The 13,018-nt window shown below is 32.4% G+C and overlaps 1 protein-coding gene across 1 annotated transcript; it reads right to left on the reverse strand.

The window, feature by feature from the left end:
• Positions 1–7,653: 7,653 nt before the first annotated feature.
• On the reverse strand, positions 7,654–11,810 carry dapl1b.1 (death associated protein like 1b, tendem duplicate 1). Its single transcript, XM_039683536.2, has 4 exons — positions 11,654–11,810; positions 9,823–9,910; positions 9,357–9,420; positions 7,654–7,996 (listed from the first exon to the last, which is right to left on the reverse strand). Exons 1-4 carry the CDS (start codon positions 11,712–11,714, stop codon positions 7,880–7,882), a joined length of 330 nt encoding a protein of 109 aa, XP_039539470.2. The 5' UTR covers positions 11,715–11,810; the 3' UTR covers positions 7,654–7,879.
• Between the last annotated feature and the right edge of the window lie 1,208 nt (positions 11,811–13,018).

Here is a 13,018-nt window from a genome sequence, read left to right on the forward strand (position 1 = left end):
GTTAGAGTGCAGATCCGATGACAAAAATTATCAAACATTTTTTACATTTTAATTCATAACTTTTGGTTACAAAAAACTACTAATTACATTCCCACAATTATTACTCAGTAAAAAAAAATAGAATAATTAAGCTCGATAAATATAGCCTTTCGTGACAACATGCCCGGGACATTATAATAAAACTGTTACCTATGAACTGTCATAAGATTTTTAGCACATAATAAACAGAAAACAATATAAGCTTATATATTTGTTTGGGTTTCTTATTTAAAAGTAATAGGCCAAGTTAAAATTTAATTCCAAAGATTTTATCTTTGTCTTTTTAATAGGTTCCTCAGACCTAAAACCCGGTAAGCTGATATTATTGAGGTTTTAATCATCACAAAGTAATCATGCACTGTTCAGACGTGACTGGAATCTCTGAGAACACGTAAATCTTACATTTTCAGTTATCAAAATTGCATTTTGTCGATTAAAAAACTGCACAGGGTAAAAGTGATAGTAATAGATCAAAATAGATCAAATTTTACTGAAAAGTAATAGATCAAACTTCCCCAGTTGATTAATCACAGACTCTTCTGGACTGGTGAAAATGCAGGTGAAAGATATGAACAGAGCTCTTTGTAAAACCTTTCAGAATACAGGGATTAAAGTAAAGTTTGGTGTATGTAAGGGTTATGATGTGGAGATTTCTGAGAATAAAACTCACAGACTTTATGTATTGAAATTGAAATCTAGATGCAAATAGATAAAGTGCGATAAAATAAACTCTTAAATGTGTATTTTGCGTGTTTCTGACAGAAAGAGTTATGGAAGCAAAATAGCATTTTGAAATTCACTGATTCATGGTAAAACATGGGTCTGCCTTTAGTGTTGAGTCTGCTTTTTTGAGCTATTAAAACATATATTCTCTCAGATCTCAAACAACGTTAATGAGAAAGTCAGGCGCAGGTTGTAGCCTAAACTAAAGCACCAGAGGCAGCACATTACAGTGATTTTATCACAATGCAAAGTGGAGGATTCATTCTTGAATCTGAATAAAAAAATAAAAAAAAAACATTAAACCTGTTTTGTTTTGTTTTTTTTTGTTTTTTTGAAACTGTTTAGTCAGCCTGAAATGAACCAGAAGCATATGAAAGGCAAGATTTACCGCAGGAAAGATGCTTGTGTAGAGAATTCCTCTGACATGTTTAACTGCTGTTGCAGAGGTTCTGGCTGGCAGTAGATGTGAATGTGAATGTGATGAAGTCTTTAATGCAGCTTTGACCTTTGCATTTTACCGGGAAACACTCATGTGGTGAGTCTAAAATAGACCCAGATCTCTACAGCAGCTGTCCTGCAGATGTTTGCAATAATAAGAGGTTGTAATTACAATTCAAAGTGAACTGGATATGCTGTTAGCCGAGTGTGTGTGATGTTCATTTATATTTTTGGGCGCTAACTGAATGCTGACACCCTGCGGTACAGAGAGGTATTGCACACAATATGTGTTGTAGTACAAAACCTGTGAATGAAGTTACCTTGCAATATATATATATATATATATATATATATAAACTATTATATTACACAAAAACAATACATTTACTTTTACAGTTTTGTCACTCACACACACACACACACACACACACACACACACACACACAGCCTATATACAGTATGTATATATAGTAGTCAAGATTCGAAGTGGATCAAAAACGTTGGGTTAGACAAGTTGTCCAAGAAACGAACGGGTATTGTTCAAAACTGATGTATAACTTTGATGAAAGGTATATATATACATATATACTGTATATATATATACAATACACACACACACACAAATAAATAAATAAAAAATACAAATACATAAAAATAAAAATACATAAAAATTTCTAACCTCCCAACTCAAAATGTTCTAGTGACTGGTCACATCTATATTTTTTAATTTCAATTGAATTGAAAAAAATAAATAAATGTGCAGAATTTCACTTAAAAAATATAGAAAATTTTGAGTTGGGGGGTTAGACATTTTTACAGTGTAGTACTTATTGCATTCAAACTACACTTTTTTTTACTCATGCATTCTCTGGGAATCGAACCTATTGCCATGGCATTGCTAGCACCATATTTGAGCTACAGAAAAGCTAAATACACTGCCAATTTCAAAATCATACTATATTTCACTTGAAACTCAAATGTATCAAGGCAACATTCTCATTTCACTTTGACTATCATCATAAAGCAGTAACTCTTTACACAAAGTAAAATGAATGTGGGAAATAGTTTAGAAACCATCTTAATCTTCAGCAGTATAATGTCGATATAATGTTGATATGCAGCGATCACATGTGTTGGGCAAAATTCAACTTAATTGGAAAGGAAATTACTGAATTACAATAACATAAATTCAACAGTCAGACAGTAAAGGAATTTCAGTGATTCAGTTTTCCAATCAAAAATAACAGACTGCATTATTGACCATCTGATGGTCCTCGGTCACTGTTTTTTTTTTTGGTTTGAATTATTGAAAATCACAGCTTCATCAGAAGGTTATGATACTTGGTGACTTTTTTGGCATTTGGTATGATTCTGCGTTTTTTCTCTATACTGTAACCAGATGGTGCTAATTTTCTTCAATTTTTTTTTTCTGAAGGCCTAGAATCTATATTAAACTAAAATACTGCATTAATAATTATTTTTTTTAAATAATATATAGAAAAAAAAAAAATATATATATTTCCATTGAAAAAACAGACTATAAATATTGCGTAAATATTAATAAATTCAATCAAATTGTCTCAAAATACTAAATTAAAAAGAATAAATATTATAGAACAAAAATAAATTGCATTGGTTTTACTGGGATGGAAGAAGTTTCATTTTTAGGCCTCCGCTCACTTCTGACCAAGAAGGCCCAGGACGTGACTGGGAAGGCAGAGGACGTGAAAAAAAATAAATAAATAAATAATATATATATATATATATATTTCCATTGAAAAAATAGACCATAAATATTGCATAAATATTAATAAATTCAATCAAATTGTCTCAAAATATTAAATTAAAAAGAATAAATATTATAGAACAAAAATAAATTGCATTGGTTTTACTGGGATGGAAGAAGTTTCATTTTTAGGCCTCCGCTCACTTCTGACCGGGAAGACCCAGGACTTGACTCATAAAGGAAGACCATCAGAGGGTTAACTTTCCCTGATATGTTGATTAGATATATTTAACATTGTCATTTTGAAGACTTTTAGTTCAGAGCATTCTTAGAAAATGTGTTCTTCCGTAAAAAAAAAAGTGTTTGTTTGTCTTTTACAAATCAAACCCAAATGTCTATCATTTGGCCATTCATATATTTTATTGCAGTTGTGTTTTTCTAGCAGCTCCAATACTGGACAACCAAGTCCCAATGAGATTCACCACAGGATTCAATGTGTATGTGATAATCCTGCTGTAATCTACAACACACACACCTGTTGAGAGCTTTGACCGCAGCAGCCTGAGAATGTGAATCCATCATTATAGCTGGTCATCAGCTGCTGACTGAGATGATTTGTGATGTGGTTGTGTTCCCACATGAAGGCTTCAGCTCGTGTAATGCGTGCCGTTAAAGAGACACACATGTAAAGGCTCTGAAAGATCTTCAACATGTGGTTAGTTAGATCACACTGCTCTGAGATCACATGCGAGCGAGTTTCCTCCGTCTATAGCTTTGATGTCTTCTGAATCTACACGCTTGCAACATCAAACGGAGAAAATATTGGTGTAAAATAACAGCTTTTAATAGGAAATACACAAGTTTGCAATAGCATACTCTCACAGAATGAATACGCTGCATGCACATATTTCCACACAACCTCTTACATCTGCATAAACTACTGCATTGCACCTTTTATTTGTTATTTTGGGGAACGATTATATTCATTGATGCAATTGCCTTAAAACAAAGCCATTGTTTGCTGTTTAATTCCAAGACATTTCAGTAAATTGAGAATTTCAAAAATTAAAAGTGGTTGAAGATTCGTTATTTATTTATTTCCCCATTTCCTTTTCATGTTCTTTAGGAACATAATTTGGACTTGCCTTATTTTAATTAGATTTAAAGAAAGAAAGAAAAATAATAAAGTGTAATGCATTCGATTTTTATATTTCCAGTGTGACAAATGAATTAAAAGTAATATCACAAGTTAGTTTCAGCATATCTTTCTTGACTCGTTATGTTATTAAACTGTTAAAAAGTTAATGTTGTGTTTCAAGCATGCTTCATAAACACTGGATTTGCATTTTGGGAAATGAAATTTTAACTCAGCATAGGGTAACCCAGGATAAAAAAAAAAGCTGGAACAAATGTAATTTTGTTAGAAAGCGGCTCACGGTGGACAATGAGATTGAAATACGCTTCACACAAATACATGTATGCAAAACAGCTTGTGATGTGAAATATATCAGGCATTAGAATCCGTAGAATTAGAAATGAATTAGAAATGCCCTGAGAGATGGAAAAGGGGATTTATTTGTGGGATATTTGTAAGCCTCACGCCATGCAATGCCTTTATAATCCCTGTGCATCTCTAATCCGCATACAGGTAAACCGGGATCCTTTACTTAACTCCTGATATCGATTCAACCAGCCGCAATCTCTATTAGCTCAGATCAAGAAGGAATATACGAGGGAAAAACAAGGAAAGAAAGAGAATATGGACAAATCTCAAACATTTTTTTTTCTTATATTAATTTTTTATTTCATGGTTAATTTTAAGAAAAATATAGCCATTTTTGGACCATTAATATACACTACAAGTCAAAAATTAGGAAAAATTAAGATTGTCTATAAAAGAATCTGCTCTTTATTTGAAAAAATAAAATACAGTAAAAACGATAGTATTGTCAAATATTACAAATTAAAGGAACATTTTAAAGTAAAATTAAAGGAAAGAAAATATAATTTATTCCTGTAGCAAAGCTACATAATTTATTCATTCCATATTCGAATAATTCTAATTCTAATTTTAGTCCTGTAATTATATTTCAAGAGCATTGACAATATTTTGACATTTAACCATAATGCAATTGATTTGTTTTATTTTTAGGAAATTCCTATATAGTAGCATTACGAGAATGAGAATAACTGTCACCGTCCCACAGGTGGGACGTTTGCCACTATATTTTTAAAACAATAATATCTTAGTAAATACCTTAAATAATATTGACAAACTATAGATCATTTGAAAGCTTACAATCTCTAGTTTCCATATTTGGTGACTGATTTTCAAAATATATTACAGAGGAGCCATAATTTATCAATATAAAACAAAAATATTTTCATACTCATAAGGCGTGTTCAGACCTTTATTTTAAAATAGCAGTAAACATGAAAAATCATGAAAAAATGGTAGATACCTCAGTTTGTTTTCATGCCAAAAGTTCAAAAGATAGAATCCATTCAATTATTTTGGAAAAAAAAGGTCTGAAAAGTTTGAAATATCAAGAAAAAAATAATAAATTCACCATTTGTGACGTGGCAGCGAGCTATGACTTACATGCGTGTTCTTTGTATGTGTTTCTTAGAGGTTCAATTCATATCAAAATCTGCCAAACTTCCCATGCTACTTCTGAATAGGATCTCTACTTCAGAAATTGTATGAAAATTGTGAAAATAATGGTTCATATCACTCAAAACACAAATGGAAAAGCAGGCACCCTTATATGGGCAGTAATGGAGTCTGATTGTGCCCTAGTGAAAAAGTTTGGTACTGCGCTCAAACAAAATCTTACTGAAAGCTCATTTTTTGAGATATCAACCTAAAATTTGAAACACAACTTGTTCAGATTTTTGGCTTAGATTTTTCTGCCATTTTAGAGTAGCCCAGGTTTTGAAAATATATAATTTACGTAAAATATGAATAATTAATATTTTTGCATTGTACATTTCCATAAACTCAAACCTCTATAACTTTTTTTCTGTTTCACTTTCTTAATTTATTTCACTTCTACAAAAATCTGCCAAATGTCTTCTTTAAAACAAGACCAATCATATGTCTATATTCCAAAGCATTCTTGAATTACAACCATTTAAGTTCGAAATGTGCATTTTCATGTCTATTCAAAAAGGGGGGGGTGACAGTTAACAGGTTAAGTGAAGCATGCTTTTTTTTAAAGTTGCAAATTCATACATGAGCACAATTTATATTTGTCAAAAAAATTTCAAGCATCTAATAAGAAACCTTTATCAAATGGTGCAACACACATTCAGTGAAGCGAATCTTAACTTTGATGGACAGTGTTTCTGATCCTGCTCCATTTTTTTCTCATATTAATTCTTTACATGGTTTATATTAAGAAAATATAGCCATTTTTGGACCATTAATATAGTCAAAAATTAGGAATAATTAAGAGCTCTTCTACTCTTTATTTGAAAAAAAAAAAAAAAAAAAAAGTAAAAACGGTAGTATTGTGAAATATTACAAATTAAAGGAAAGTTTTTAAATACATTTTAAAATAGTTTAATATTAATCCTGTAATAGCAAAGCTATATAATCTATTCATTCCATATTCAAATTATTCTAATTATAACTTTAGTCCTGTAGTTATCTTTCGAGAGCATTGACATTATTTTGACAAATTGTATTGTTTAATTCTCAGGAAATTCCAATTATAGTTGCATTGCGATAATAAGAATTTGACTGAAGCATGCTTTTTTTTTTTAAAGTTGCAATTCACACATGAGCACAATTTATATTTGTCAAACTAATATCAAGCATCTAATAAGAAATGGTGCAACACACATTCAGTGAAGCGAATCTTAACTTTGATGGACAGCGTTTCTGATCCTCCTCCTCGAGACTCAAACCCAGTCTCAGTTTTGGCATCAAGCCCGTTCACACACTCAATAGGGGATCTTTTGTGCGGTCTGCATTAGACGCCTAAATATACAGCAGACTTCCTCCAAGCCCATCAGACTGACAGCTCAAAGACACCACACGCAGCGCTGCTTCACAGAGAGCATCATGTCATGACCAAAGCTTTAGACCCAGCCGTAAACACGCTTTATGGGAAACCGCAGAGAGAAAGATTAAATGGCTCATTCCTAATACACAATACGTTTAAATATACTCGCGTTTCATGCAGTGAGCATTGGGTGGATTTTAAAACATGTCTCTCAATATTACTTTGCTTTCTGTTAGTGTCATGTACAGATTATGAAAGAAAACTTAAAGCATAGCTGATAATCAAAGTTAACATCCTCGTGCAAGTTCACAATGAGAAACTATAGCTATTTATCTAGTTTATTTTCTTGCCTAAAGTTAAAAGTGTGAGCTTTTTTTTTTTTTAATAGAAATGCAATTCTGAAACTGTGAAAAGTTCAGAATGGTTTCTTTTGCAATTAAAAATGCCACCTAATGCCTTTAAACTAAAGGGAATTTAATAGGCTTTTAAAAGGAATTACAAATGATTGTACCGCCACCTAACGGTCATGAAAAGAAAATACAGCCACCATTTCATTTGCTGGAAAAGTTAATTTTACTAGTATAAAAGTCTCATTTTGTGAAAGAGTAGGAAAACAGTTGGTTTCAATGATTATCAAAAATAGTTTCCAGAAACTCCATGCATATTAACGCTACAATAAACGGCAAGCAAACACGGTCAGTGAAGCAGAAGCCTAACTCTTTCCAACATCTTTAATTCAGAGTGGGTTATTGAATATTCCACACAAAACTGCAAAGCTACAAAGATTGCAACAAACAACCTGAAGAGAAGTCACATAACAGTAACTTTGTTACAAGGCTACCAAGTCAGGTCCATAATGCTCAACATTCACCTACAAACACACCTCCTGGTTGTCTTCTGCATGTCACATGGTCAGAAGCTCAGAAGTGGAGGCCATTGTGGCTCAAAACTTGCGTGGCTGTTGAATGCAGGGGATGCGCGAGACGTGCGGCTTCTCCACGCTCGGCCGGACTCGGCTGTGTCGCACAGAAACGGGAATCTCTGGGAAATCATGACCAAACTGCAGCAAAAAATAATAATAAATAAATAAAGCATTTGTATTAAATAGGACACTTCATTTCTGAAACAAAGGGATTTATACTTTAATACAGTGACTAATCAAATGACTAAAACAACCTCAGCTTCTATGGCTAATGTCATGGTAAAATCCAAGTCCAACTTTTTAACTACTTAAAACTGTAAATTTAATAATAAATTAAATAAACTTAGATATTACAAACAAATAATAAACTAAATTATCAAATTAATATATTATAAATAAAGATACTAATAAAATTAAATAAAAAGATTAACATTACTGAAATACAAAATCCCAAATAAATAGAAAAAAATATAAGTATACTAAATAATTTTTTTAAAAGGTAATAATTTAAATGGATCAATTACATAAATATGAAAATATAAGCCTACAATAATAATAATAATATAAACAGATGAATACATTACTGAAATACAAATTAAAAACAAATAAGCATACTAAATTATATAAAATATCTTTTTAAAAAGTAATACAATTAATAAAATAATAAAATTAAAACTAATAAAATTAAATAAAAAGATGAACATTACTGAAATACAAAATCCCAAATAAATAGAAAAAAATATAAGTATCCTAAATAATTTTTTTAAAAGGTAATAATTTAAATAGATCAATTACATAAATATGAAAATATAAGCCTACAATAATAATAATAATATAAACAGATGAATACATTACTGAAATACAAATTAAAAACAAATAAGCATACTAAATTATATAAAATACCTTTTTAAAAAGTAATACAATTAATAAAATTAAAACTAATAAAATTAAGTAAAAAGATGAACAATACTGAAATACAAAATACCAAATAAATTGAAAAAAATAAATACAAAATACCAAATAAATTGAAAAAAATATAAGTACACTAAATAAAAGATTTTTAAAAAGGTAGTAAGTTAGATCAATTATAAATATGAAAAAATAAGCCTACAATAATAATATAAACAGATTAATACATTACTGAAATGTAAAATACCAAATAAATAGAAAAAAATAAGTATACTAAATTATGCAAAATATTTTTTAAAAGGGTAATAAACTTAAATAGATCAATTACATAAATATGAGTGAATTAATGACCATGTCCTAGTTTTCACTCTCACTCCAATTAAAAATTGCAGAACCCCCCAAAAAAACAAAAAACAAAAAAAAAAACTGTGAAGCGCCTGCAAACTAGTCACAGAAACTGCATGTCGTCAACTACAATAAACTCACTTTAAACCTTAAACTCTTTGTGTGTGCCATCTTGTGCTCATCCACACAGCAGTGCATTATGGGATTGGAGGATACATGCAATTTTAGTAAGGGTGCAACAAACCTTCTCAAGCGGCCCAGCCAGGAGAAGACTCAAATGCTGCATTCTGGACGGGGTCGGCAGGGACCTGGAGAACAACTCAGTTAGCGAAGTGCAAAATAACCCAAACGTGGCGTTCTGACGGAAACTGCATGGCTCTTTGATTTCATGCAAAGTGCCGAAACATTTTTAGCAACACGTTTAACACGCTTGACTTTTTAGATGCCTGCAGTAAGACTAAAACTGCATTTCTACCTCTTTAAACTTAAATGAACCACTTTCAATCCTAGGTTAAGGAGCAGAATGCGAAAGAGACGCAACCACGATATGAATGTTCCTGCCAGCGGGTTTAGGAAACCACTGCACATTCCACCACAGCCCAAGGCAGGAGAGTTTATATGAAACGTGTTCATTAAATGTTGAGCAAACTGCCAGTGAGATGTTTGAAAACAAGTCAGCATCTTTTTTAGGCAGAAAATACTGTTTATACCTGGTTTTGTCAAATTTCTTGGTCTCCTTTTCCACATTTCCACCATCATCAGCGCTCTTCTTCACGACTCTTTTTCCTCCTGCTTTCACTGAAGAAAGTGCACAATTATACAGTTTCAGTTGAAATTACAAAATGTGGATGTATTAGGAAGTGTTACAGCTTTCATTCACCAACACTGGTTGTTTTAGAACATTTTCATCTCATATCAAACTTCTTTAAAAGAAAAAAGCAGACAATGATTTGCAATGTCACTTCATTCAAGCTGACGTAGGAACGAGAAACACCACAAATATGCATTCCCAATTCATTCCTATAGATTTTTCTCACAGATCAGGAGTTTGAGTCCTGTAAACGTCCACTACCATCATCTCGGTCCATTGGCCCTGTTGTTTTGAATATTTGGCAGGTTTATCGAGGCCCCGAGGGCGAGCGTGCAAATATTTGCTCAATAAAACAAGCCGCTCGCTCAAATCAGTCTAACAAAAAGTCAGTGAACGGTACAATGAGGGAGTGTTCAGTGCTTGCAGTTTGAAAGGGATTAGATTGTGAAACTCTCAGGTAACCTGAGAAAATGCCATGACACACCATTTACTACCTTTAAAGCTATATGACGGCCCTACTTTCACATTACAGTGTCCCTAGATTGCATAAGTTCACAAATACACAAGATTAAAAGGAATTGAGAAATGTTTACAGTGGCTTTATAAATTAAATACGTGATAAAGTCTTTGTTCTTCGTTTTCTAGAATCAGAGTTTAAAAACTTGCTGTATTTGTGTAGTAAATTAAAGGGATAGTACACCCAAAAACAAAAATGATCAAATTTACTCACCCTCATGTTCTAAAACTATACGAATTTCTTCTGTTGAACATAAAATATGATATTTTAAAGAATGTTTTAATCAAACACTTGACTGTAGAAAAAAATATATATTGTGCAAGTCAATGGGTTCTTCAAAATATCTTTTGTGATCAAAAGAAGAAGGAAACTTACCGGTTTGGACCACATGACGGAAAGTAAATATTATTTTTCCTTTTCGGGTGAACTATCCCTTTAATAGAAGTTAAACAGCCATCTTGCTGTGTTTGTTTACCACTAGCGCATGTTGCTGATGCAGACGTTTTATTATATACTGCGTAGTAACCTACGATTCAATGGGTGACATCATCGTGCAGTCTGCAAACATATCGTACACAAGTTTATCAGATCCATTTCGTACAGTCTGATTGATTTGTAATCATCTTATATGATTTCCGAAATCGCAGTGTGTCACTGGCATTAGCATCATGAAAAACAATAGTTTTGAACGGTGGGTGGATTCTGACCATCTTAAACGTCTCTGATTGGCCATTGCGTTAAAGAATTCAACAACTATGTCTGTGATTGGCTACATTCCTCATCGCTGCAAAGAACACGTTGTAAATAGATTCATTTGACGTTCTCCACAAATATTCACTGGAACATTTTGCCAAATCGGTTTCGCCAATATTACAGAATCAACTGAGGGTGCTTTTGCTTGATAAAACCACCGTAGAACCGGGTCTAGTGCACTTATCGTATTAAATCACAGTAGAAGTAGAAACTGAAACTGTGATACCTAAGAAAACAAGATCTGATGGTTGTTTTCCTCCCACTGCACAGTGCAGAAACACTTGCTTGAACTACAGCCGCAAAAGTAGGCCTACATTCACAAAAATAGCATGCAATGTAATAATCTACACTTACGCATCGTTAAAATTAAATCTCAAACTACTTACACAGCGCAAAGAAAACAAGAAATAATTCAAATAAGCTACTTTAAAAGGTTTTATATCTGACTAAATGTGCAAACCTGCAGGAGGATGACCAGCTCTTAGCGAGTCTTTCGCTCCAGTTTTTGAAAGTTGCACCATTTTCAGTTTTCTTCACAACAACGACACAAACACACTCTCAGTCAATCCGCCCACACTCGCGCGCTTTTATACTCTTGAGACCTCACTGACGTCACGGAGGATGCGCGTGCATGAGACCGTACGCAGCAAAAATACGAATTCAAAAATATTTGTTGTGCCTGAGCAGCGCCACGACAGGTATGATTATGAAAGCGAGACTGTGAGGGATACAGACTTATCTTGTTTTTAATGGCGTCCGCTGTCAAAAAAATAATAATACAAAAATAAAAATAAAAACCTGTAAAAAGCTTTTAGATCACTTCTAATGTTCAGCAGTTCATATTTTCGGTTTTTATTTTATTATTATAATTTTTTTGTCTACTGAAATTCTGGGAAATATATTTTTGCACTGTTCCGTCAATTCAAAAACATTAAATAACAGTAGTAAATAGGCTATGTTTATCCCTCACACCCTCGCTGTCTTTCCCGTTAAAAATCAAAGATGGCGCTGCTGTGGTCAATAAAGCACCAAACCTAAAAACACTTACCCACATAATAACACAAAATCTATGTAACTTTTTCTAAATGTTCCTTGTAACTAGATAATTGTGTAAACATGCTCATATATGGGAGTTTTTGTGTAGGGCTCTTTTCTAATGCTGAATTTGGAACCGTATACTAACCAACAGTAGTATACAGGATACAGTAGTTAGTCTAACTACTGCTTAAATACTATTTCTTCCATACACTTATGGTAAATATAGTATGAGTAATATACTAGTATGCCAATGGTTCCCAACACCACATGTTTGATGGCTACATTAAATCACATACTCCCCTACTATACGTAGGAAAAAAACTGTGACAATAGAAGTATGTCCTAAATCAGTGCTAATAAAAGAATATAGCCAAAAAGTACCTGAAAAATGACCTTCTTCCAGTGGGATTCTGAAAGCAATGGACACTTTACTATTCCATGAGGCAAAGGATAAAGGATTTAGTTTTGTTAATTTATTATGATTATATTTCCTTTATTAACATAGATGGATATGGGTGACATACATATGTGTACAGTATGTATGATAATATAGCCTACATATATTATATATAAACAGTGCTCCAAAACCTCCACTGATTTAACACAGTATACAGTAGCTATATTTTGTCAATATAGTGCATGATATATAAGTAAATTGAATAATAAATGAGTGCATACAGAGAAATGACTTACATCTCATGTAGGAACACTTGGTTAATACTGGCAGTTAAATACAGTGTAGTGACCTTATCAAGCAAGAATATGGCAGTTGTTGTTTTCGGAGAAA

This window comes from Pimephales promelas, chromosome 7 (genome assembly GCF_988280905.1).
Source record: "Pimephales promelas chromosome 7, fPimPro1.hap1.1, whole genome shotgun sequence".
Lineage (NCBI taxonomy): Eukaryota > Metazoa > Chordata > Actinopteri > Cypriniformes > Leuciscidae > Pimephales > Pimephales promelas.